The following is a 26,536-nucleotide window of genomic DNA, read 5'->3' on the forward strand; positions in this document are numbered from 1 at the left end:
AGCAACACTGATTTTGTTTCTCCAGAGAACCCAGCTTAACACAGCCCAAGCTTGGAAATCTTCTAAGGCCCCACCAATCCCTTAGCTTTCAGTTCAGGTTCCTCAGGTTGATTGTCCTTTCTCCACAGAACGCCACCTTCCCTCCAGAGCCATTTCTTTTCCATCTCCCTCAGCATACCACACTGCCTGACCAGGCCTGAAATTTACATACCCTTCCTCTCCTCTTCCAATCATTTGCTCTTGTTCCTGTCATACCTTTTTTGTCACAATCTTCTTGGGACTTTCTTGGTCCTGTCTGAGTCATACTTTCTCATGCAGTCTGCTCTATCACCAAAGTTTACAGTCACTTTTGTCTGAATTCCGGTAGCCTTGGTTGTGAACTCTCAACTTGGCACTTTAAAAGCAAACCAATCTTTGTTTTTTTTAAAAATTACACAGCTTTGCATTGTATTTGATTCTTTTATGAGTCTTCAATTGGTCCCAGCGTCCTGCTGGATTTTCAACTTTCAAATTCTGTGATGTAGGTGCTTAGATTACAGGTTGATGACCCATTTGTGTGGTGAACATGTTTTCATGAAAACATACTTGTTTGGATGACATGAAAAGAATGAGTGAGCGAATCATCTACAGTATGTTGTCTATAACGATGGACAGGCAACTTCTGGTTCCACACCCCTCAGTTCATGTACGGCATGGTAATTAACCATTTACTTTGAAGGGGTCAGTAAACTCAGAGCCATACAAAGATGAAGATACTAAAGCAGCCTCGGCCCTGGCCTTAGTCTGTAAAGAATCGAAGAGCGGTGGTTTATAATAAAAGCTGGGAAAGTGTAATGAAGATCTGAAAACAATGTTGGTTTGGGAAGCAAATAAAAACCTAAACCCCCCAAGTGTGCTGTCATTATGTCTGCGTCAAGAATGAGCTCTTGTGCTGGAGAGAGAATTTACTTCCATAAAGATGTAGTTTTGAAAACCTTATAGGCCAGTTACTTCTACACAGTCTTAGAGGGCCGCTATGAACCGGGATGGATCCACGCCAGCTGTTTTCTGTGTCTTTGGGTGGGTCAGGTAAGGTTTCCAACGCGACCTTCTGAGCGGGGACTTTCCTTCGCGCTTACGCGCAAGAGAAAGGGCATTTATTTCTCCGAACAAAGCCCAGAGGCAAGTGACCAAGTAAGGCTCTCAGGGGCGCGAAACGATGGTGGCCACTGGGCAAGATAAGGGCGGGAGCGTGGTGTAAAGAAGCCGAAATAGACTCGGGCCGCGGGTGCTGGGAAAAGGAGAGGCTGGAGTCGTTCAGGCCGCCCGGCGACTGATACAGTCGGATGAAGGCTGCCTTGGGGCGGCGGGTGGACGCCCTGGGAAGGCCGAGTCTGGCGTTCTGAATGGGGACGTGGCGGCAGTGCGGCCGCGCCCACTGCCGCCCGAGTAAGGGCCGGGGCCCGCCGCCCTACAGGCCCCGAGCAGAGCTGGGCGGGAATCCGGTCCACGCGTCCCGGCGCGCTCGCGGGGACGTGGCGCTTCCCAGCCAATCCCAGCTACACGATGGCACCACCAATGGCCGTCCGGGAAGGCTCGACGTCAGTGGCGAGTCTGTTGCTGATTGGTCAGAATGTCGAAGCGAGGCGGATGGGGGCGGGGCCCGGCACCGCTTCCGGTTGGGTTGTGCTTGCGCGTGTGAGCAGAGCCGGTGGGTGCGCGGCGGCCACAGCAGCGGGCGGCGACCGTGGGGCAAAGGTAAGCGCGGGAGCTCAGCCCCTCTGCCGCCGCCGCGGCCTTCTCCGTGGTTCTGGGCCTCGCTCCCGGCGCGGCAGCAGCGTCCCTCCCTCGGGGTTCGTGTTTCTGGGAGCGCGCGGCCCGAGCCCGCTCGGGGTCCCGGGGCCTGGGTGAGCCGCCTGGCTAGCAGGCCGCCGTCGCTTTGCGCGCGCTTGGTCTGGAGGCCGGTCCCCTCGCCAGCGGCCGGCATTGCGCCCGGCTGGGCACGGTTTTGTGTCTGGCCGCCCTCGCCCTTCCCCCGCCGGGCCCCGCCTCTCCCCGAGTCCCTCGGACCAGAGGGTCACTCTTTGCCTCCGGAAGGTCGGAGGGCATTCGGGCGCTGCAGCGGTTTGGTACAGGCCCCTGCACCTCCGGCCGGCCACCCTGCTGGCAGCCGGCAGGCCCGCCCCAAGACCCCAGCCCCGCGGGAGGGAGCTTCTGCCAAGAAAGTCGTGTTCGATGACCGGAAGGGTGTAGTAGAACCCGGGCAGAAAAGCCCGAATGAAGATATTCTGCGTGATACTTCAGGAAACCACTCTGTCGTTGAAAAGAAAAGCCAAATATCGTGTGCGTTCATGATTGGTTTGGCTGTACTCTAAAACTTGGGTTAACGACCTCTTTTGGCTGGCCTCCAACCCCAGAGCCTAGTTCTGACTTTTGGCCCATCAGCTTAATTCCGTACAGCTGCCGGCACTTAAGTGGGGGAAATGTTTTTTGGTTTGTCTTTTTTTTTTGCATCTAGGCCAGGGCTCCCTGGGTGGGATTCTGCTAAACTTTGGGCCCTTGATCTGCACGCTGTGTGTAGAACAGTTCTTTGTGGTTCACGTCCTAGCGTCGACCCCAACGTCGAGGAGAAAGGGCCTATGGTCGCGTCTGGTTGGTTTTTGTGCTGAGTTTACTCAGCTTGGAAGTGGCCGGCTTTGGAATCTTTGGTCCTCTTCTTTGCCTTAGAGTAGGACTTGATGGACACACGGTTGACCATGTTTAGTTCATGGAAACCAGACAGATGATGGCAGACACGATGATTGCTGAAGAATTGCAGTACAGGCCCAGTGGCGCTCTAGAAACAGCCCTTACATTGTGTTAGTGGGTAGAGGAAATGTTTGGCTATGAGTCAGTATTGACTCCACGGCTGGGAGTTTGGTTTGAGTTGCATTAAGTGCTGGGATATCAACAGAAACGATTGAACCACCACCAACCCCTCCCCGGGAGCAGTAAAATTGTCATGTAATAACAACTGGGAATTCCCAAAATCCAGGGTCTCCTGTAAGGGTTCTTGTGAGGTCACAACTCAGGCTGTGAAGTAGCAGGGAGAACTGTGCTCTCGAAGGTCTGTCGGGAATGTATGGTAGGTACTCCATTGCCTTGAAACCAGCTCCTCATCACTCGTTTGCTTCCTTTTCATTCAGGGAGCCCTGCTGCAGTAGTGTGTATGTGTTGCTCTGATCCTCAAGGTCACCTGTTCAAAACCACCACCTCTGTGTGGGAAAGGGCTTTTTACTACTGTTAACAGTGCCAGTCATGGAAACTCACAAGGGTATTTCTACTCTTACAGGGTTGCTGTGAGTTGCCATTGACTCCGTGCCAGTGAAAGTTTTTCTGTTTTGCTTTCCTTTCATCCAGGGCTGTGGACATGCAGTTGGGCTGCCATGGAGGGCAGTACGTTGTTGAGAACACAGGGATACAGGTTTGGGGTACTGGGTGTTGGGCAGAATTAAAGATGCTTGCTAGACCCCAAAGCCCTCCATATATATAGTCTCTCTCGCTCTCGCTCTCTCTGAACTCTTGTTTCTCTGATTTTTGTGTTAGCATTAAGACAGCTGAAATTACACTTTGGCCTATTGCTGGCTGGTAGCCAGATCCGGTGGGAAGAATTGTGTGTGAGGAACATAGGCAGGCAGGAACCACATTACTGCCAAATACTGTCCAGTCAATCTAGGAAAATGAATTGATACCTAAGAAGTACAAGAGAGTGTGAAGGACCTCATAGGGACATTAACACATGTGCACTGAGACCCAATCCTTCCGATAGTATGCCACTGTAACAGAGTGAAGGAGACAGCTTGAAGTGGCCTGTTATTGTGGTACAAACTAATTTTATACACATTTAGTGGGGTAGGTAGAGATCACTTCCAGCTGGAGTGATCATAGTAGGTAGATCTTTTTTTCATCTAGGATCTTAGACAATTAGACATTTGCATTGAAGAGAGGTTGAATAAAATGACAACCAAATTCTCAAGGACTTCATGTTAAACACATGCATGCACACAAGCAAAAGGGGAAAAGAAAAACCAAAGCTCTTTGTGTGGCAATTAATATATTGCATCATCCAAAAGTATTTGAGTTTCAGAATTCCTAGGACTTTTTTTTTTTGCCTTCCCGGAGCCAGACCCATTTTCCGGTTGTATTGGGTGGTTCTGGAGGTAGGGCTAACAAAGCTGGATTAGCACTTTCCCTCACTAGCAAAGCTTCTCTTCCCTGGCCAAATGTTGCACTTCTATATAGTCAACTGCCTTGTAAATAAAAGCCACAAAAGATTGTGTCACCAGGACAAATTGGAAAAGGTGACGACATGGCTTTAACATGCTGGTTGAGTGGTCTGTGCACTGAGGTCTCAGTGAAGTCCCTTGGTCAGGGGGGGAGAGCCAGGAACCCTTTGTTTGTAGGTTTTCCAGCCCTGGGCTTTCAGAAAGCTGTTGCTCTCAGGGGAGGGGCAGTTGCTGGGCACTAAGCCAGAGGACTCCTGCTGCTATGAAGTAGAGAAATGCCTTTTCTGCTGAATGTCCTGCTCCGAATCTTCCCGGGTTCACACTGAGCAGTGAATGATGGTCAGGCAACCAGCTGTGGGACCACTGTGTCCTGATGTTCTTGAAGACTGGCTTTGATACAGACACTTTGTTTTCTTTGAAGCAAAGGCTTTTTACCAAAAATACTGGGAAGGAAGGGGGTGAGGGATGATAGGAACTTAAGCGTTTTCAAAGAAATTTTTGAATACAGACAGTATACTGGTTAAGATTTATCACTCTATTAAAAGAAATTCAACCTTCTACCATTTCTTCTTGCAAATGTTTGGAACAGTTCATGAAAAACCTCTTTGCAAAAGACGATTATTGATAATATACTACAAAGCGACAATAAACCAAAAACCCCAACCCCTTTGCTCCTCGAGCATTCTGACCCCTAGTGACCCTAAAGGACAGAGTCGCATCTGTAACCTTTACCGAAGTAGACTGCCCTGCTTTCTCCCACAGATGAAGGGGCGGGTTTCAGCCACTGACCTTTCGGTTAGTAACCTCAGCACATAACCCCTGTGCCACCAGGGCCCTTGGATGAAAAAAACCAACTCACAGAACTCACTGCTGTTCAGTCAACGCCAAGTCTTAGTGACCCTGCTCGACAGGGTAGGATTGCCCCTCTGAGTTTCCAAGACTAGTTCTACACAGAGTGGAAAGTCCCTTTCTCCCATGGACCAGCTGGTGGTTTTGAACTGCTGACCTTGTAGTTAGCTGCCCAGTGCATAACCACTATACAACCAGGGCTCCTTGGGTATTACCTATTTAACATCTTCTCTATTTTAACGTTTTAGTGTGTATCCTAACTTATTTGGTCCACTGCCTCCTTTTCAGAAAAATAATAAAATATTCTCAGCACTCCCTGGCAGTGGAAAACTTTTGTGCTCGAGGCCATAAAGTGTAGGAATCTGCTTTTGCAGACCCACTGGATTGTCCCGGTGGCCCTCGGGCAATCTTGTTCACTCTAGGAAACACTTCCAAAATAATATTGCCCAATAGAAATACAAGGGGGCTTCAAAATTTTCTTGGAAAAATGGAAAGACAATGGAATTTTTCCTTGAACTTTTAAAGCCACTCAACCCTGGCCAGTGTACCATTTAAAATTTTCAGGTACACTCATCAAAAAGAAGCAGGTGAAATTAATTTTAATTTTATGTTTTATTTAATCTTTATAGCCAAAAGACTCCCTTTCAGATGTGACACATACCACATGTTAATTCTCACTGGCCACATGTCAAGTGATTATAGCCACAGGCGGCACCCCTGCGGACTGGACAGCTTAAGTTTAGACTTTCCGTTAAGAAATGGTGTGACCCTTGCCCAGTGTGTGCGAGTGCCCACTCAGGGCCCCCCCTCATAGGTCCTTGGGGCAGCAGGAGGTGGGGAGATGGCTCTTTCACCACCCTCTCGATCTCATGGCACAGTTCTTGTACGCTCTCCGCTTTCCCCTAATGCCCACAGCCACTGCCGGGAAGCGCCAAGGAGCTGGAGGAGAGAAGGGTTGTGTGACTTCATTTTGGCTGAAAGAGAATGAGTCTTCAGAAGTGAACTGCACTAGGTTAATGCTGTCCGAAGTTATTTTGTATCATTTCCACATGAAAAAGCATCTTTTGTCTTAGGATGCCCTTCTTTCTGCTTGAGCATTCCCTCTCTGTGGGAACCTACGGGGCAGATGAGTGTAGGACAGTGTCTTCTAGGGTCTGAGGTCATCAAACAAGAGGCTTTTTGTTAACATGGCTCACCACTGGGAGTTTGTGTGTTATGCATGCGCACAAAGAGCCGATATTTAAAATAACACTTTAAAAGGCAGGTGTTACACTGCAGTTTTTCATTGCCCAGTGCGGACGGGTGTAGAAGGTGAGCAAAGACCACTACTGGCTTTGTCTACCGGGTGGGCGTGGGTGCCCCTGGAGGCACCCTGCTTCATTGGTGGTGACGGGGAAAGCTCCTGGATGGTGTAAACCTAACCGACTGACTGACCAGAGCTTCACATCTACCTAGAAGTACCTGGTAAACATGGTGTCTGGACCACGGAAATGGCATGACTCGGTGATATGCTGCACCCGTGGTCATGAGTTTGACACCTGGCCAGGAACAGTTCTTTCCACTGTGTTTGGGGTTGAGCTCGCAAGACAAAGCAAGTTTCAGAGTGACAAGGTGGAGGAGCAGAGGTGCCGTCCGTCCAGAGCCAGCAGGAAGGGTCAACGGTCTAGGAAAGCTGGTGAGGAGCCTTGGTGGCGCTGTGGTTGAGGTGCACCACTGATAACCAAGAGATCAGTGGTTGAACCCCACCAGGTGCCCAAGCAGGAGCAGATGTGGCATGGGGTGTTCTCTCCTGTCCTTCAGGCTGCTGTGGGTCAGAATCAATCCTCAGGCCCTGGGTTACAGAGAGAGTTTCAGTGGGAGGAGCCGGAAGAGAGGGGGCTGCATGGTAAAGTCAGACCACCCAGTTTTCGCTCTTCACCTCTTCTCTTGTAAAGGGAGGTTAAGCCTCCAACTTAAATGTAGCGTTCCATCTAAATAGCAGAGTGATCAAGCTGTTCCGTTTCTGTTACTTACCAGTATAGTGCTTAGAGATACCGGAAAACAAGGAATAATCTTGTACCTTGTCTCAAAAGAGTTTTATTTGTCCAAAGAATTACTTGTGGTTTGAAAGAGAAGTTCCGTTTTGCCCTAAAATACTGCCTCCACGTTTCATTAAGTGAGCCATGAAATCGTAAGGAGTGTTTGCTCTCGGCACTTCCATTAATTGGTTGGATCCGTTGAATTATTTCCCTAACAGTGTTTGTTTCGTGTCTTTGGGATAGCAATATGTGCTTTTCCCTTGGGATTTCTGGTTTTCATTCTGGAAAAATGTCCTGCAATGTTCTGAGTGCGTGCTCACTTTTTTTTTTTTTGAATGAGCCAGACCTCCTGTTAAAGGTTTCCCTTCCCGCCAGCCTCGAGCCCAGCCGGCCCTGTGTGCTCCCCTAAAGCCTGGGCTACCACTGGGTACAGATGGTCTGCACATTTCAAAAAAGTTCATGGGAAATATGGAATGAAAAGATAATGGGATTTTTCCATACACTTTTTGAAGCTTCACCTCCTGTTGTATCTCATACAAACATAAGCATGTCACCATGGGAGGAACTAGAAATAATCAGGGAGGTGGTTTTGTTTTGCCTTTTTTTTTTTTTATAAATAAGCTCTCAACAATGCTCTGCGACTTGCATTTTTTGGGTGGTTCACTAACACAGCGTGAGAAGTTTCTTGCTTCAGTGAAGTAGCCCCACCTCATTTTTCTAACTTGGTGGTGGTATTCTGTAATAGACTAATAATTCTGACTTGGGGGGGTGGGGTGCGGTGTGCAGTGTAGCACTGTGCTCCAAGGGTTTTTAGTAGAGTGCCAGACCTTTCTTCTGAAGTGCCTCCAGGTGGCCTGGGATCTTTACTTTGCTAGCCAAACTCGTTCCCCTTCTGTCCCACAGAGAGGCTCATGGAAAGCTTTGCCATCTTAAGCAGATACACTGTAACTTCATAGGGCTCCTATTGGTGGGCTTAGAAGAGGAGTGGCTACATGGGATCCGTGTAAACCACCTCACTGTAGTGGCGTGCATGGCTCACTCCTGGCCCCTCCTGTGTCGGTCGCCAAAGGCTGGCTGCTCCATAGAGTTGTCAGGGCCCTGTCATCTGACACAGGCAGTGTGTCCTTCCTCCCTGTGATGGAATCCAGCTAGAGGTGCCTTAACGAGAGGTTTGGTACCCTTCTTCTGCAAAGGTGGCAGCCGCACTGCACATGGCCTGCTGTGAGTTGAAATCAACTTGATAGAAGGGGCTTGTTTTGTTTAACTGCCCCCTCCCAACCTCCAGGGGCTCCTGTGCCCTCTGTTAAAAACCCAGCTCGTTGCCATCGAGTCCGTTGGGACTTGCGACCGTAGCTGTTTACAGAGGAGAACTGTCGCGCAGACTTCTCCGCACTGTGCTCTACCGTGAGTCTCCGCTCAGCTTGACTGAGCAGCACTGGTCGAACCAAAGCCTCAACCAGCTGCCGCAATCACGAATGTGAACTGACTCCTGAACTGAGCACCTGAAGGCACCAAGAGTGGTTCGAACCAACCTTGAGGTTAATATGTTTGTGCACCCCCTCGTGTACTCCATAGGCATATTTCATTTCCTTATGCCCATACCCCAGCACAAGTCACCCTCGTCGGTCTGGTTCCCCAGATTTTGAGAGAGGACCAAATCCTGCAGTGTATTCACATTAAATACACTCGAGGGTCAACTGGCTTTGCTTTTATTTTTCATTAGATGATGGGTTACAGAAGAGATCATGAATGTCACGTTCAACAACTTGTAGGCATTTCATTCATTGAAAGTCCCTCAGCGTAACATCACTTTAAATTTTTTTTCACTTTCAAATTTCTTAAGGTTTTTTTTCAAGCCACTCTTGATGCCTTAAGGTGCTCAGTTTGGGAGTCAGTTCACATTTATTATTGCTACGACTGATTGAGGCTTTGGTTCAACTGGTGCTGCTCAGCCATGCTGAGCCGAGACTCTAAAAAGGATCTCTGCGGGGGCTAGGCTCTCTTATTCAGCTGCTCTTACTCAGTTGGTGAGGGCTGGCATGCGGGAGTCAACCCACTCCTGGTGATTCTGGGATGCAGCCTGGGTGACAGCATTGAGTTGGAAGCTGTGCAGAAGGAGCTCTTACTTGTCAGGGTTTACTTGACAATGGGTGGCCTCCACTAGGGACTTCTGGGAGACATGGAGATCTGGCTGGTTTTCTCTTATCTGCTGATTAGAATGTAGTAGTAGTACATTTATCTTCAGAAAAAAGCAGATAAATAGGTTGAAGACAGTATTTCAAAAAAGACGACAGCCCTCCATCGGCCATTGACACAAGAACTGCCAGAAATTCAGGCAGACTCAGAGCAGGATGGGGGACTAAGGGATATCCTTGGTGATGGAGGGTGGATTTTGACTGGAAGCAGAGACTACCACACTGAAGGCATTCGCCATGTGGGTCATAGAAATGATGGGGCACCATTCCCCAGAATGTGTACTCAGAACACTTCATTGTGTTCATATGGAACGTGTACATGGGCAAGAGGCTGTTGTTGACCAGAGCAAGACCAGAGTGCCTGATTCAAAACTGCACCAGGGAAAAATGCGCACCAGGATTGTATCTTTTCACCTTATCTATGCGATTCATATGCTAAATAAGTTACCTGAAAAGAACTATATGGAGCCCCAAGTCCTCAACAGCTAGACCAGTAAACATCATCATAATGGAGAAAAGAAATGAAATTACTAGGGATTTCATTCTACTTGGACTAACAATGCCCATGGCAACAGCAATAGAGAAAGCAAAGGACATATTCCATTGGGTCAGTCTTCTGCCAAAGACTTCTTTATGTATTTAATCAATTTATTGGGGGCTCTTAGAGCTCTTATAACATTCCATACATCGATTGTATGAAGCATATTTGTACATACGTTACCATCATCATTTTCTATTTACTTTTTATTTGAGCCCTTGGTATCAGCTCCTTTTCCAAGACTTCTTTAAAATGTTATAAAAACAAAGAGGTCAAAGATGATATGTGTACTTTCTCTATAATTTTGAACATATCCCCAGAATAGACCAATCCCTAGGAAAGGACACTTCGGTAATGCCAGCCCTCTTCAGGGAAGTGAAAGGATGCAGGATGGCGCTTGCCTCCTGTCTCTCTGAAATGCTCCAAACCACGGGGCAGGAGCATGTGTAAGGGGGTTGTTCTGCTGGGTAGGAGAGTGTGCCGTTTCAAAAGCAGGAAGGGCAGTCCCATGACCACCATGAAAGAAGCCACCAGTGGCGTACATGGGAGATCCCTGCTTGACAGAGCAGAGGATCTGCGGCCAGAGCAGAAAAGCAGGAGACAGTACGGGGTGGTCTACCCAGCCCACAGGATGAGGCAGAGGTCAGGCACCGGAGAGAGACATGCCTGCCAGCATAGCTGAGAAGAAGTATTGAGCAGACAAAAGAATTGTGACGTTAACAAATTATTAACATGTTAGATTCTTTAGCAAACGTTGTAATAGTATTGTCTGTGAGTTCTGTGGGGCCATTGCAATGGCTTATTGAGCCCACTAAAGAAGGGTGGGAGTGGGGGGTGGGGTGGTATCAGGATGGCGGGTACAGGTGTGTCTGGCCTCTGCCTTGTTGGAAACATCCTTTGTGTGGCCAGAGGAGGCCCATTGTGGCCCCCAAGCCCTTACCTCAATAAAAGGGCTGACAAAATGCTGCAACCCCACCCAGGGGGAACACACCAGTGATCATGAAGTCGGCACAGGACCAGGCGACTGTTCTGTGATTGACGAACCACTTAACTTGCATGTGAGGTGGGGTCCCTGAGTCCTGGAGCCTCACCCCAGCAGCCATCTGCTCATCAGTAAGGGGTCCGTTGGTTACAAGGGAGATGAGTTAGGGATGATGGAACATTCCAAAAGCCTGTTCTCCCAGGTTGGGCATGAGGGTGCAACTCACAATCCATGGATGAGCTCACGTGAGATCCTGGGGGGACATCTTACAATGGAACTGTAGCTGTCCCCCTTTTCCTCTACAATCATACTCTTGGCACACCGCCAGGGCACATCTGTCAAGTGTCCTGCATGTATCTTGCACCAGCTTCCTGCAGGGTTGTTTGCCTGCTTTTCAGCCAAAGATTTCATCCTTGTGCGTGTTCCTAAGACTATTCTGTGCTTCCACGGGGGCTGTGGGGCAATATGCAGGAGTGCCCAGGAGCTGCACTTAAAACCCGTTCTCCAGGTGGGGTTTGTGGCCACAAACAGGTTTGGGAAGCCCTAGTGGAGAGACTGATGAGGGGGTCCTTGCCCAGAACCATCAAGTAGCTTGATTTTTGAAGGTCAATGGAGACTGAGCCAGGGTGTTGCCTGGGTGGGGGACCGCTCACTGGGTGCACTCGGGTTAATTGGCTTGCCGAGGAGGGATTTTAACCCACAGCTTCCTGGGGTCCCCCTCAGAGGCTCCCACTCAGAAGGGCAACAGTTTTAAACCCGGGGGTGGAGAGCAGACCCCTGTGTGGTAGAAAGAGGGAAGGACATGGATGCACATGTTGGTCCAGCCTCTTTTAAGTCTTCATGAACTTGGGTGACCAGATTCAAGCTCTCCTTGGTGGTTTTGAAGGGGACTCTGCCTATAGTCCTCTGTTGGCTCAGTCGGGTGAAGAAACTGATAGTGCTGCTTGGTAAGCTAGTGGAGAGCCTCAGTCTGCCTTGCTACTTTCCACACCCTGCGGCTGTTGGGCCGTCTAGTCCACCCTGATGCAAAGCTGCTCTGTGGAACAGAGCACAGCTACCCGCAGGCTTGCAACGGCGGTGAGCTTCAGTGGGCCAGGAAGTACTACTGGGGAGAGCAGGAGTGACCTGCATAGATTGCCTGTGTGTCCACTTAACCATTGCTGGCATTTGAGCTGTCCCTCGTTTCCCTCAGATCGCTGACCATGGACCTGCGGCAGTTCCTCATGTGCCTGTCCCTGTGCACAGCCTTGGCCCTGAGCAAGCCCACAGAAAAAAAGGACCGTGTTCACCATGAGCCTCAGCTCAGCGACAAGGTCCACAATGACGCACAGAGCTTCGATTATGACCACGATGCCTTCCTAGGAGCGGAAGAAGCCAAGACCTTTGACCAGCTGACACAGGAAGAGAGCAAGGAGAGGCTGGGGTGAGGTGCCGTTTCTTGGGGATGGTCGGGTAGGGACGTGTGTGTCATGCATCTGATTCTTCAGATGGCCTCTTCTGAAAGCTGACCACAGAATGGCGACCCATTCAGATTAACCCAGAGCCTGCGTTAATGCATGTCTCCGCTGAATAACGATTTGCACCTCATTTTACACAGCAAAGCCCTTTTGACCTCACATGCCAAGTATCGCAGGCCCCGGCTTGCGCTGCTCCCCAAAGAACACAATAGTGGTGTGTCTTTGTGACAAGGACATGGCACACGGCTCCACCCCTGCCCCGGCTGACTTCTGTGAGATGTATGATTCCCCAGACCCTTTTGCATTCACTCTCAGATATTTGTTTCCTTCACCAGCCGGCTAGCCCTGCCCGCTGCACGTCGGCCCTGTGCAGGGGCTGCCTGTCCGAGCAGAAGCTGCTGATGTAGGAAGTGCTGGGCCAGGGCCCAGTCTGGACTTCACTCAGCAGGCAGCTTGCTTTTTTGATATGCTAGCATCATTTAATTAGGCCAATAATTTAAAATCAAATAGCTTTCACAGGACTGGGAAGATGTAGTTACATACAGGTACCTAAACTTCCCATTGAAAATCATAAGCATATTTACTTTAGGCCTATTTTATAGCTAAAGATAGAATATCATAAAAGTATTAAAATAGCTCTATAACAGTGGTGGCTAGAAATAATTTAGAAGAAACTCTCTTCCAATCATTATACTTGGTGTTTTATATGAACTGCTAAATTTAACTTTCACAACAGCAGAAAGAGAATATTATCAGAAAAAATAGAGGCTTAGCAAGTATAATTGATATTTTCAAGGTTACAGAGTTAGCAGGTGATAATATCCCTATCCCCAAGTAGGTGGATCTACCTTTTAGCCTGTTTATATATCTGTCTGATCTAGAATTTTTTTAATCGTTTTATTAGGGCCTCATACAACTCTTATCGTAATCCATACAGCAGATATGTAAAGCACACTTGTAGATTCATTGCCCTCATAATTCTTAAAACATCTGCTCTCCACCTAAGCTGGCGAGCAGGCAGCTTTCTTCCAGATATCCATCTGAACGAAGAGTCCCTAAGCGGCGTCAGGGGTTAACCGCTAGGCTCCTAAGAAAAGGCCAACAGTTTGAACTCAGCTAGAGGGCCCTTAGAAGTAAGGCCCAGCGAGTGCTTCCAAAAGGTCATCTGGCCTTGTAAACCCCTGGAAGCAGTTTTAGTCTGCGCACGAGGGGCCGCCATGAGTAAGCGTTGGCTCAGTGGCTGCTTACCACAATCAAGTCTGAAGAATCCATTTGACAGAATCCCGGGTGGGGGTCTCGGACTCTTGGTTCTATCAAACCCGTGATTCTTTCAGCACATGCAGGTCGGTGGGAGAAAAGGAAAAAATAATTGTCTACTCAGCTGGGCACCTTGGGGCTGTTTCCTGAACTACATTTTAGAGGTTCGTCAGAGAAGTTTTGGGCCCTTTCCTCCTGGTGTGGCCACGTGGCCCATACACTGCTTCTCAGGCAGCCGTGCGGCAGAAATGCTGGAGGAGCCCACGGGCTCTGCTGGCTGGTGGACACGATGTTTTTACCCTTTGACCGGGCAGAAAGGATGAAAAGGCTTTGCTGTGTAGACTGGTACTTACCCCAAACATTTGAAAGTAGGCAGAGAAAGGCTAACTAATGAAAGACTGTCTTGCGCTAAGTTGCTTCTCTGTCAGACCACGCTCACGCTGGCGTTAACTTGGGCTAGTATTCCAGGCTCCGGAATCGGCCTGCGTGCGGGGTCGTGTTCTCCGTGTTGTGCCTCTTAACCCCGTGCGTGTCTAGCCCAGGCTTTCATCCATGTTTAGCGCCTCACAGGGTTGCTTTTCAGGAACAAAGGGGTCTGTAAGGTAGACGGGCCTGGAGTGCAAAGGAAACCCTGGCTCTCTGCGGCTCCTGAATGGTTCTGCCAACGGTTCTCAGGGACGAGAAGATGGCCTTTTGGTGTCGCCACTATTATTTAAAATTCCACACAGCACGGACCCTACGTTTGTTAGGAGAAAATGGTAAAATTCCCGTTTTTCATGAACTGCACAATGAATTAGTGGTTTTCTCCAAATGTTGGCGATCGTGGGAAATAGCCCTTGTTTTTACAGTGCCAGGCTGTGAGAAGCCAACATCCCGGGCACATTGTCTTTATTTAAATCCTGGGGCATCTCTATGTCCTGTTGGTTGGTGACTGCGCACCTAAAGAGGCTTCCTCCTCTTACTCCATCTACCTATAAGACAGCTTAATTAGGGGTGAGGTCATTGTTAATACTTGAGTTAGAAGTATTTCCGTGTTGTCAGATCCTAAATAGTAAAGCCAAAAGACCACAGGAAGCAGTTATACAAGCAATCTTAATACCTATGTGAATATAACCATTTTCTCCCCTCCCAAAAGGACACTGAGTACACGTCATTCCCGTGTCCTTGACAGAATTCTGCCCCCACCTCCCTTGAGAGACTTGCTGTGCGGGTGACACGTCCAACCCCTTTGGGAGTGTAGGGGAGACTGAGGATGCTTCCTCAGAGCAGCAGGACAGTGTACGGGCTGAAGGTGACAATCAGTGTATTGACCTGGCGGCTTAGCCACACAAAGGAGTTGCTTTATGCCCCTTGACATGTCTAGGCGCGCGCTGTCTTCTAGGAGGAACAGCAGAGGGCTGCCTGTGAGAACACGCTCACTTAGCGGCCTCCCTGCGTCCAGCGAGAGCCCCGGTGTCTGTCCTCAGGAGGAAGGAATACCCAAGTTTTCACAGACCTCGTGCCTGAGATAGGACTTGGACTCGCCAGTGAGCGCGCACAACTGCCTGCAGGCTAGTTGGCCAGCTGGACGAGACCGTCTTTGACAGTTTTAAAGGGTTTAGAAAGTGAGAGCAGCGTGCAGGAGTCCATATGGTCTGCAAAGCCCCGAATAGTGACTGGGTGTGTCCCGTTAGAGAAATGTTTTCTGTGCCCTGCTTTAGCCCCTGGGTTATTTCTGGTGGAATAAATAGCATGGCATCCAGCCACATGCATTACGAGGGCCCAGCTTCACAGTCATGTGCTTTTTTCCAGATCCCGGCTAGTCTCTTTGGACTATTTTTTGATCATGGATAATTTCTTTCCAGCATGGTGGGGGAGAGGTTCTTTCTTTCTTGATCGCACGGGGACGTAATGGAAGGCACCATTTGGGCACAGACTGGATCCCATCACAGAACCTGCATTTGTTTGCATTGTTGGAGGAGGGGATAGAGGAGTTGGCTGAGAAACGGCTGCTTCCCGCTTCCCCTTGCCTGTTAGTGTAGGGAGAGCCAAGGCTGGAAGCCCCCGTGTCTTAGAGGCCGTGCTGGTTCAGCACAGGCTGTGAACTGGCCCCATGTGACTGTCAAGATGACTCTTCCCGGCGGCACGAGCACGCTGGCTGCCCTCCGTCCCTGTCCTTGGGTGTTGTTGAAATGAACACAGGCTGGGAGAAGGCATTCTCGGCACCAAATGGCAGCCCCTTTCCGTGTTGCAGTTAGGAGGCACGGATGCCAAGAGCTTGCTCCTGTTGAAGGCTCGCTTTAGTACCACGCCCTTGCTCCTGTGGCTGGTCGCAGGTTGTTGGTGACTTCCTCAGCTACTTAGCACAGTTGGGAGAAAGATGCTTGTCGGGGGTAGACTTCAAACTCAAACGAACAGGCCCTTGACAATTTTCCATGACCTTTTTGAAGCCCCTTCATATCGCTGCTCTGTTGTTTTGATTTATCATCTGCGTGCTAACCCTCTCAGCTTATTAACATTCTCATAATCAGATCATACCCTCTCCCCACCTTGCTTCCTCGGAGCCCCGTGCTCATGCTTGTATGGGAAAATCTTGCTCAATGTCTTCGTGTATTGGGAGCTACCAGCTAGATTAGAAAATAAATGTCCTCTTATTTTGTGGGGGGGGGTCGGTTCTTTAATTTTTGTTTTGAGGTCCCAGAACGGTTTTTGATATCTATTCTTTTTTTAAATGTTACATATATATATATATGAAATATTGTACTTTTTGATGGATTTTCTTTTTTCTTTTTTAAAAAATGGTTTGGGCAAAAGATTGCAGAATAAATTCATTTTTTAACCAACAAATGTCACCCTTTTTTATTACAGTTAAGTTTGATGGGAAAATTTGGCCTTTTTAGAAAATCCTGTCCTATCAGTGGTTATACCTTACTTACCTACCGCCACCCCTGGGATCCTCCTTTGAGAGCCAGGAAGGAAGCCATAAAGACCGGCACGGTTTTGATGCCAGAACGAGAGCCCAGCAAGGAGCAGCCACTGAGCACACGTTCTGACCCAGGGCTGAAGCCACCCTGGAAAGGGAGGACGTGGCTGTTAGGTCCACGTGTGCCAGCTGGGCCCCGAGCCTGTCTTCCCTGGGGGCTCATCACAAACCAGGGCCCAGACTTGGCAGAAAAATGTTCCTTGCCTTCTGGGGCAGTTTCGTGTTGAGATTTAAAAAAAAATTTTTTTTTAATGCTTTAGTCCTGGGCAGTACCTATGGTCACAGCACACACGGCCACGCCAAGAGCCCTGTGTCCCTTTAACCTCTTGCTGGATTTCTCTGCATTTTCTACAGAAAGATTGTAAGTAAGATAGATGACGACAAGGACGGGTTTGTCACTGTGGATGAGCTCAAAGACTGGATTAAGTTTGCCCAAAAGCGCTGGATTTACGAGGATGTAGAGCGGCAGTGGAAGGGGCATGACCTCAATGAGGACGGCCTCATTTCCTGGGACGAGTATAAAAATGCCACCTACGGCCACGTTTTAGGTAGGTCCCTCTGGCCCGGGGCAAGGGCCTTGTGGAGCCGGCACCTTGAAACGTACCTGTTTTGTCTTGTAGAATGATTGTAGATAAAATAGACGCCGATAAAGATGGGTTTGTGACGGAGGGGGAGATGAAAACCTGGATTAAGCACGCCCAGAAGAAATACATATATGGCAATGTTGAAAACCAGTGGCAGGAGTTTGATCTGAATCACGACGGCTCAATCTCCTGGGATGAGTACAGGAACGTGACTTATGGCACTTACCTGGGTAAGGGGCTTGATGGCAGCCTGGCAGACCTCGTGGTCTTGAGTCAGAGAAACAAGTGGGTCACACAGGACGGGAAAGGAATTGTACTTCCCTCCACACAGTTCAGTGCTGAGCTCATCCTCCTCAGTTTTGTTGTTACTCTCATGGGCTATGTTTTTTTTTATTCTGGTTTTCCAAATGTTGGATCTCCTACATCTTTAGGACTTCAATATTTTCCCATTTCTATGTTCTGTGTGGGCTTTTGGGTTCTTGTTTTCCTGCCCCTCGTACCATGCTTCTGGGGTACAGTCTTTCAAAGCCAGCAGTGTGTCGAGAGGCGTCGAGATGTCTCTTGAGACAGTCACACACAAGTGCTGGCCCCAAAATTGAAACCCCACTGGGAGACGTGGAGGACAGTGACGGTCCTGCGCTAGCAGACTGCAAAGAGCCCGTCAGACGGCCCGCCTTGTGAAAGTCCGTGGCCCCAGCACCGTTTGGTTTGCTCCGGTTTGGCACTGAAAAGTTCCCATTTGTTTTCTCTGGCTCTTGAATGAGTCTGCCAGCTGCTTCGCCATGTTTCCAGGCAAATCCATGTTGCTCTGACTGCTTTCTGTTGGTCTGGTGGCTCGGGTGCCTGGGCCACATGCTAGGAACGGCCTTTCACTTGTGGCACTTGCCTGCTGCTGAGTGCTTGGGGGCAAGCTGACCAGGCCGGCCAGGTCCCTCTGTTGCACTTGGCTACAGTTGGAGACAAGAGGGCACAAACAAGACTGGGTACGTTTTCACCCCAGAAAGGGTGCTCACCTAGGGTGTGTGGTGGCCGGGTCCCTACCCCACCAGATGGACAGCTGTTGGAGCTCAGTGCAGAACTGCCGCTTTCTGGGGAAGACACTTCTGAGGCGCAAGTGGAACTCCCTCCCAGTGCTTGCCACTCGGCCAAGACCAGGCCTCTCCCTCCCCGATCAGGAATGTGGGTGGGCAAAGCCAGTGGCTGCTTGACCCTGGCCCCAACCCACCCTCTGGCTTCTTTGGAATTCAGAAGATGAATCTGAGGCGGGTGGAGGGGTCTGGCAGAATGACCTGCCTTTCCACTCTGCTTGTGAGCCTGCGTGGGACATGGCCCCAAGCCTTTGACCTCTTGGGGTACCGAGTGAGCTCAGGCTGAGCCTGCCTGTGGCCGGCCTCTTCAAGGCTGTAAGGCAACTTACAGGACAGCGCTCACGGTGTTTGAACACGTCGCGGCTTGAGTGAGTGAAGTCAGGAATACGTCCTCTTCATTTGTCCCTCACATTGGCCTTGGGGGCGCAGCTGTGCACTGAAGGAACATTCAACCCTGTGTCTGCCACAGTTAAACTCTGATGGGCTCAGGCCCGCCGGGAGTCACCACAGATGGTGCCCAGCCGTGCCACCCTGCTTCCTAGAGTGACCCGAGGAGGGGAGCTGCCCGCCTCAGAAGCAGCCTTGCCTGCGCATCTCTTCCTGCTGTTGCTTAATGACACTGGGCGAACGAGCGGGGCCTTAGTAGCCAGACAGGGGGCCCTTTTCCAGACCTGCCAGCTCCAAAGCTCTGGGACTGGAGTGTACATACAAGGAGGCTTCTGAAAATCCGTGCTGAAATGGAACTAAAAGGTACCAGTGTTTTCCCACGAGTGTTTTGAAAGGACCCCCGGCCTTCTGCATCATTGAACCCAGCAAAGGAGGAGGTATCCCTGATGACCGAGGACCAGCACCAGGTGTGACCAGGGGCTCTCTTAGGAAGTCACCTTTGTTTTCAATCCCAAAGTAAAAAGAACCCAACGACAAGCTCCTACCTCTCAGAACAGCACTGGCTTTTAAAAGTTGTGAGTCGGGCGAGACTGGCCCCCAGCATAGGAGGGCTTGTCTGTTGTCCTCGGATGACGGCGCTTTCATCCCACCCTTAATGCCCTCCTCCACGGTTCACCGGCCGCAGTGAGCGTCATCGTCTGGCTTCCTCCGCACAGGCTCAGCCTTGACTCGGGGCCCTTGGTGTTCCCTTAGGTTGCAGTCGAATGCGGTTTCTCTTGTTACGCCTCGAAACCACTCCATTTTGGGGGTTGAACTGACACACTACAAACGGCGCCTATCGAAAGGGTGCATACGGCGAGTGTAGGCCGAGATAGACACCATGAAGCCAGCACTCCAGTCAAGAGCACAAACCTGTCCTTCTCCCTAAGAAGTCACCTCACGTCCCAATGTCCCTGTCCCCAGGCAGTCACTGATCTACTTTCTGGGACCCTAGGTCCGTTTGTGTGGCCTGGAATTTTACGGACATGGGGAGGAGCTTCCCTGGAATTCAGCCGATTTGGCTGGAGCAGGGATGTGGCCTTTCAGCGTGGTGCTGTGCTGTCACGGGAATCCCAGCCGCGCCTAACGTGCACTAGACGGGTGTAGCCGTGTGGAAACGCAACCAGAGCCTAATTTTTAAGAAGGAGCCCTGATGGTTGCAGGGGGATGCCTTGGGCTTCAGTCTTCAACCACTCGCAGCTCCATGGGAGAACGACGGCTTTCTGCTCCCGTAAACAGTCAACATTTCAAAACCTGTACGGGCGGTTCTGTCATGCGCTAGAGTCTGGGCTGTGAGACCGCGGCTGCTCCAGAGTGAGTTTGAGGCTTTTTTGTGGTTTTTAACTTGGAATGACGCGGCGGCTAACCTTTGTACAGCAGGTAATTAAATGTACTGTGGCATTTAGACCTCCCAACAATCCTGTGGCGGGCACACTTACCGCCTCATTTTACAGGTGACAGCACTGGGGCGCAATTAAGTTAATTGCCCAAGGCCACTCAGCTCAGAAGTAGTAGCCTTTGGGCTTGGCCCAGCGTGACTTTGACACCACTGCTGTCTCCCACGTTGAGACTAGAAGCCCTCCGACCTCCTTAAGACCAGCCAACGGTGGTGGTGAGTTCCACGTTGGACTGCAGAGTCCAGGGTGCAGGTTCCCATGTCCATGGGCAAGCGTTGTGTTCAGCCTGGACCTGACTGGCACATGTCTCTGCTGCTGGAGCTTTGCCGGTGTGGCCGTGGGGCACTTCTCCCTCCCTCCAGCGCCCGGCCCAAGCAGTCACTGATGCGGAGCAGCTAATAAGGCTTAAGGAACTAGCAAACGGTGGATGGATTTTCAAAACCCAAACTTCTGGAACAGTATCTGGCCAGACCGCACATGGTCAACGTTGACATTGAAAAGGCAGCGGGGGCAGGTTGGGGGTGGTTGCCGGGTAGTGAGTGTGGGGCTGCACTTGCCGTAGCTGAAGCAGCGTTGGGAAGGGTGGAGGAGCAAATGCAGGTGTGGCTGAGGGCAGATGTGCCGTTCTCTCGTGCCGTAACTGCACCCTTCCTCTGGGACCACAAGGAATGCATGGGCTGAAGACCACCCTGGAAAAGACAGCAGCACTGGATTCTGAGCAGCGCAGCCTCCTCTGCGGACCCCCTCCAAACAGAAGCCACGTCTGCCAGTGCCCTGTGCACCACCTTCACCTTCAAAACCAGCGTGGGCTGCCAGCTCCATTGACTGCCTTCTTAAACTTTCCAAAGACAAAATAGAGTCAAATCTCAGCAAACTGAATTTCTTAAAGGTTTACCTTAAAGGGGCGGGGGGCAGTGTTACCTCATTGTTGCTTGCTTCATCTTTCTTGGAAATTGATTCCCCCGCTCACACAGTGTTCGTGTGTTCTGGAAGCCTCTGCGGATTTGACCTGAATCTTGTTCTCTAGATGATCCGGACCCGGATGATGGGTTTAACTATAAGCAGATGATGGTCAGAGATGAGCGGAGGTTTAAGATGGCAGACAAGGATGGTGACCTCATTGCCACCAAGGAGGAGTTCACGGCCTTCCTGCACCCCGAGGAGTATGACTACATGAAAGACATTGTCGTGCAGGTGGGTGGGAGGCCGTGTGTGACAGGCATGGGGCTGCTCCCTGTTGTCCAGCCCCCTTCCTCTGTGCCTCTCTGCACTGGACAGCAACCTGGTCATGCGTAGTGCTGGCCCAATCCAGTGTCCAAGCCCGCCTGGCCCTCTGTGGCCAGGAGCAAGTCCTTCCTCTCAGGTGTCTTGGTGGCAGCTTCCTGGGTGGCTTTACAGTGTAAAACTATGGGGAGGGGGCGGTCATCTATTTATTTAAAATACTCCATGATGTTGAATGAGATGCTGAGCGATATGCCGCAATAATGAAGCGCTCTCATGGGAGGCCATTAGCTGCGGCACTGATTGTACCTGTGGACGAACTCACTGGCCACACCTCCCACTGGTGTGACTTCAGTGTGACTAGGCCACCAGCCTGGGGCGTGGTGGGTTCGGGTTTCTTCCACTAAAAGATAAATATTTGCCCAGACGAGTTGCCATCCACTCACTACTCTTTGGGCAAGCTCCCTCCGAGACTGATGTCCTCTTCCTCTCCCCTTTCCTCCTCCCCCTCCTCCTGTCCCTCTCGCTCTCCGGTGTAGGAGACGATGGAGGACATTGACAAGAATGCCGATGGTTTCATCGACCTGGAAGAGTACATCGGTAAGTCGGTCCCCAGTGTTTCCCTTAGAAGAGGCCGGGGTGCTTTGCAAGACATGCTCACCCATTGAGACAGTGTCCTCTGCGGTCAGCTCACAGCAGGTGGTGAGGCGAGGCGAGTGTGGGGAGCAGGGGGTCGTGATAAGCCCCTAACAGCCCTGTCCAAGGACCGTAAGACCAGTGATTCCCCTCAGGCTGTAAAGCCCTCGGAGCTGCTGCTAGGTTCCAGAGGTGCCGAGGATGAGGGTGGGGCCAGACTGGCTTGGCGCAGGCATTGAAAGCAGTCACACACACTGTCGGGGGGGTGGGGTGTGATCACAGGTGACATGTACAGCCATGACGGAAAGGCCGACGAACCTGAGTGGGTGAAGACCGAGCGAGAGCAGTTTATGGAGTTTCGAGATAAGAACCGAGATGGGAAGATGGACAAGGAAGAGACCAAAGACTGGATCCTCCCCTCAGACTACGATCATGCAGAGGCAGAAGCCCGGCACCTGGTCTACGAATCCGACCAAAACAAGGTACAGTGGCCAGACCTAGACAAGCCATGCCCACTGAGGCCGGGTCTCGGAGGTTGCCTAGCAAATTCCTGTAGGGACCATAGAACACTGAAGTGGGCATGAGTCCAAGTTTGGCACGGGCAGCCTTTTGGCACAGCACTGGCTGCTGTCTGATCTCATTTCAGGACCTCCTGGGTCCAGGGCTTGTAGCAGCTCCTCTGTCCTGTGCTCTGCATGTGTTGGCCTGTTACCACTGGACCCATGGGAAATCTCCTTTGCCCCTTTTTGGTGGGAGTGGGGTGGAGGTTGCTCTTCCTTTTGCTGTTACACCTACTCCAGGCCCAGTCTGCCCTGAAAGCTGATTATTTCCTCCTGAGATCAAATATGCTTCCTCCGAGTCGATCCCGGGAGAAACCAGCTTTCCCCTGGAGCCTGCTGCAGGTGTCCTTGAGCGGCATTAGGAGTGCTGGCGTCCTCAGTGGGCTGCTGCTCCCCTCTGAGACCCGAGGGCTGTGCTGCACTAACAGGGTCGGCCTGGTAACGGCTGCATCCGGTCTGGGCGGCCTGGCTGAGGGCCCACCCCCCGAGTGCTTGCTCAGTCATTTCAGTCTGTCCCAAGGGAGGCAAGAAAAGGCCGCTGACTCAGCCCTCCCTTGGGGGCCTGGCCTGACCCCCCTTTGGGGTAAGTGCTGTGCCCTCCTCAGGGATTGTAGCTGGGCCCTCGGGCAGAAGGGATGCAGGGGCCCCAGCAGACTCACATTGAAAAATTTGTCTAGCTCTTGGCCACCACCTCTTAGTCCACGTGGAGCTGCCCACAGTGTCCCTGGAGGTAGACTGTCTTCCGTAGGAAACTGGCCTGTCTGTCGCGTGGCTCTGGCCCCTCTAGTGCCCATCCCTGATTTTCTTGATGAGGTAAATGTGTGAATTGTTTTTTCTTCCCTCCTGGGCCTTGCCTCCGGGTTAGGGCTCTGCTTGCTTTTCATGTGATGGGACTTGGGGTCCTGAGCTGTGGTTGGACAGACACACACACACACACAGAGACTATGAGTCCGTTGACTGCTCGGCCCTCATTTCAGGACGGCAAGCTCACCAAGGAGGAGATTGTTGACAAGTACGATTTGTTCGTGGGCAGCCAGGCCACAGACTTCGGGGAGGCGCTGAACCGGCATGATGAGTTCTGAGCTGCACACGGCGGAGCCCACCTCTCTTCACAAGTAATTTATTTTGACAGCTTCCGGGAGATTGTGTTCGCTACTGAGACTGTTGTCACAGACTTGTCAGACGTGGAACAAAAACAGTCCCGTCCTGTCCCCGTTCCTCTTCCTCCCAGCGGACCCGAGGGGACAGCTCGTAATCCTTACACTTGTGTGGCTAGATTGACACTTGTATTACGTAGAACCTGCGTTTGTTTTGTATTTGCTCTTTGGTTGGGGGTCCTGCAGGAAGGCTGCCACCCTCCCCTCACACGCAGAGGCAGGGCTAGTGCTTCCCTCTTCCTCGTCCCCTCACGTGGCTCTCGTTGGTTAGCTCGAACGGCAGCCTGAGAACAAGAAGAAATGTCCAGGGGTGCAAAAGAGAAGAATTAAAACACACACATACACCTCGGAGTTCCAGTTTAGAAAACCAACCCCTGCCCTGATCCTGTCACCGGGGAGGGCGGGGCCACGGGCTATGGATCCAGCACTGCTCCTGGAGGGATCTGGGCAAGGAGTGATCTTTGTGCCAGAAGAAACCGTGGCCCCGCTTGATTGAATTCCCTGTAGTGCCCCTGCCCCTGTAGGCCTGGCCGGTGGCTACTCTCGTGGCACAGCTGTGGTGGGAAGAGTTCCGAGCAGCGCCTTGAAAGTCAGTGAGTGGCGAGTGCAAGCTCTACGTGTTACAAATCGGAACCGCCGGGAAACTCAGACACGCAAGCCTGTGGGGTGTACATTTCCCCCTGGGCGTGCAGCTTTTGAAATGCTAGAGATTGTCTTGCCTGCCGAGATGGCTGGGAGGGGCCCAGTCTGGCCCCTCTTTCCCGCTCCAGCCGTCCACGATCAAGGGGTCAATTTTGTTTTCACGGCCATTAAAATTCCTTCTCCCAAATCATGTCATTGAAAGTGCCTTTAAGTGACAAGAGAAACGATCACCGAAGGAGAATTCTCTTGAGAGACCCGAAGAGAAAGTAGAACAGTCATTTGGACCACCTTCCATGAAAGCTGAAGGCTCCCCCACCCCCCACATAAGGAGACTCCCCTCCTCCCTCTGTCTGTGGACAGTGGTTAAATAGCAGTATTAGTTAGGAGCTGGGTGCAGTATTCTCACCTTACAGGCTGGTGTCCACCCCACGTGCTGCTGAATTTCCCAGGGACCCTCATACCTCAGAATGCAAACCACTTCCTGCCCGGGCCTCTGGCTGAGCGGCTCTCCAAGGTGAGGGGTTCTTGGTTTGAGGACCACAGCTCCCCTGCCTGCCTGTCCTGGAATCGCCCCATGCTCTTCCCCCAGATGTTTGCTGTGGATCCATCCAGTTGCCCATCCTCATCCAAGAGATGTGGAAAGAGCTGAAGAGACAGCACTCTCCACTGCCACTCCACGAGAATCTCAGAGCCGGTGCTCTTGTCTTCTCTGGCCCCTTTCTTACAGGCGGGCCTCTTCCGAAATAAATGATATCACAAGGTTTTAGTCCTCAGGTTACTAAGACAAGTGTATGTATCTGTAACCTGTATTACTTCATGTATCTTTCTGGACACACCGCCAGGCGGTGCTGGGTGACTGTCCTCATCTGAACCTATGTCTGCCCTTTGCTCTTCCATGAGCCCGGCCGGGTGGGAAGCCAGTAGCGTGGGACTCCCCACAGCCTTGGAAATGGGCTCTCACTAGTGGGGGGGCCCCTGTTTTCAGGGGAAACACAAGGCTTTCCTGTATTTCCCAACATCAAGGAAGGGAGGTGAAAGTCTCCCCCCTTCCCCTTCCAGCTTCCTACTTGTATTGTTCAGAGAGGAGAGCGCATCCACGCCACCAGCCCTGACTTAGTTCACGGGGTGCGTCGTCAATCGTGGTGCGAGGAGCGTGGAGCCCAGGCCTTAGTGAGAGGCACCCACTTAGAACGAAGACCTTGCCCTGCCATGGTGGCCAGGTGCTCCGCAGCGTGTATGTACACCCGTGACTTCCCTGGAGTCGGTCTGGTTTAAACCAAGCCAGAGGCCAGCCACCACGTGCACACAGACACACAGCCCGCGGGGGGTGGGGTGGGGTTGCTATGGACACCAGCCTTCTTGAATTTGGATACTGCTTATTTTTTATAGAATGTAAACCACGTTTTCTATTTTACCATTCAGTCTCTTCTCTGTTTCTGAATAAAACTGTTTACATTCCCTGCGGGGTGTGTCCTTCATTCTCTGAGGTAGGGGGCTCCCGCTTAGAACGGGGAGTGTTGTGAAATGGCCCAGAAGGCTTCCCACACCCCCTCCACCTCCCAAACGGAGCTGCTCCTCTGATTTCCGGGATCTGCCAGCAGCCACTCCACTCGGTGCGGAATCATCTGGTGGCCGCACACAAGCCACTCCGGGCGCGCACGCTGCTTTCTATTCCAAGGGCTCTTTGCGGGGAGGGACTGGGCGGGCTGTGACACTTCAGGTAACAATTTTGTAAGTGTTTCGTTATAAACTTTAATAAAAATATTAAAAGGTACATAATCATCTTGAGTATATTTGGGGAGTTTAAGACCTTGAGAAACACAAGGGCTTAATACACGGGGCCTTCAAAAATGGAACTTAAAGGTAATGGAATGTTTTCCCATGCCTTTGTGAAGTCCCCGGAGTAGGGTGGCCAAACAGGTTCCTGGGATCATTCCTGTTGGCTCAGGGGCTTATGGGAATGGCCACCCTGACCAGATCAGCAGTTAATGCCCTGCAGAGAAACCAAGAAGCTCTGACTCGTACCTGGGGGGTTCTGAAGGGTTTGGGGATTTTCCCTGTCTCGCCTATTTTGCAGGTGTTGAGTTTGTTGTAATGAGGAGTGCCATCAGAGCAGGCCCTCAGAAGTCCATGTGACATCCCATGTGTTCTCAGGACATTATGTGCAGAGATTAGTTAGTCCTCCAGGGGCCGGGATGGTGCTGCCGGGGGGAGAGGGGCTTGTTTCAGTGTCCTGTGGCGTGCGCTGGGGGCAGAAGAGGGCAGAGAAGAAGCAAAGGAAAACTACATTCCCAACCCACGGTCCCTCTTTCGTTACTAGGTT

At 51.1% G+C, this 26,536-nt stretch overlaps 1 protein-coding gene across 2 annotated transcripts; it reads left to right on the top strand.

The window, feature by feature from the left end:
• The first annotated feature begins 1,614 nt into the window (after nt 1-1,614).
• Nucleotides 1,615-25,675, top strand: CALU (calumenin). 2 transcript variants are annotated; one of them, XM_075558640.1, is made up of 7 exons: nt 1,615-1,737; nt 12,019-12,249; nt 16,857-17,050; nt 21,025-21,191; nt 21,758-21,818; nt 22,137-22,336; nt 23,392-25,675. In XM_075558640.1, exons 2-7 carry the CDS (start codon nt 12,029-12,031, stop codon nt 23,494-23,496), a joined length of 948 nt encoding a protein of 315 aa, XP_075414755.1. In that variant the 5' UTR covers nt 1,615-1,737; nt 12,019-12,028; the 3' UTR covers nt 23,497-25,675. The 2 variants fall into 2 exon arrangements, with proteins under 2 accessions (XP_075414755.1, XP_075414756.1); XM_075558641.1 differs by lacking the exon at nt 16,857-17,050 and adding an exon at nt 17,123-17,316.
• Nucleotides 25,676-26,536: the final 861 nt, after the last annotated feature.

The sequence above is a fragment of the Tenrec ecaudatus genome, chromosome 9 (assembly GCF_050624435.1).
Source record: "Tenrec ecaudatus isolate mTenEca1 chromosome 9, mTenEca1.hap1, whole genome shotgun sequence".
Lineage (NCBI taxonomy): Eukaryota > Metazoa > Chordata > Mammalia > Afrosoricida > Tenrecidae > Tenrec > Tenrec ecaudatus.

Excerpts from the sequence above, each read along its gene's own strand:
- CALU (XM_075558640.1), top strand. The coding sequence starts at position 12,029 with ATGGACCTGCGGCAGTTCCTCATGTGCCTGTCCCTGTGCACAGCCTTG. Across the intron at positions 17,051-21,024 it reads CACCTACGGCCACGTTTTAG|ATGATCCGGACCCGGATGAT; the intron begins GTAGGTCCCTCT and ends CTTGTTCTCTAG. Across the intron at positions 22,337-23,391 it reads ACGAATCCGACCAAAACAAG|GACGGCAAGCTCACCAAGGA; the intron begins GTACAGTGGCCA and ends CCCTCATTTCAG.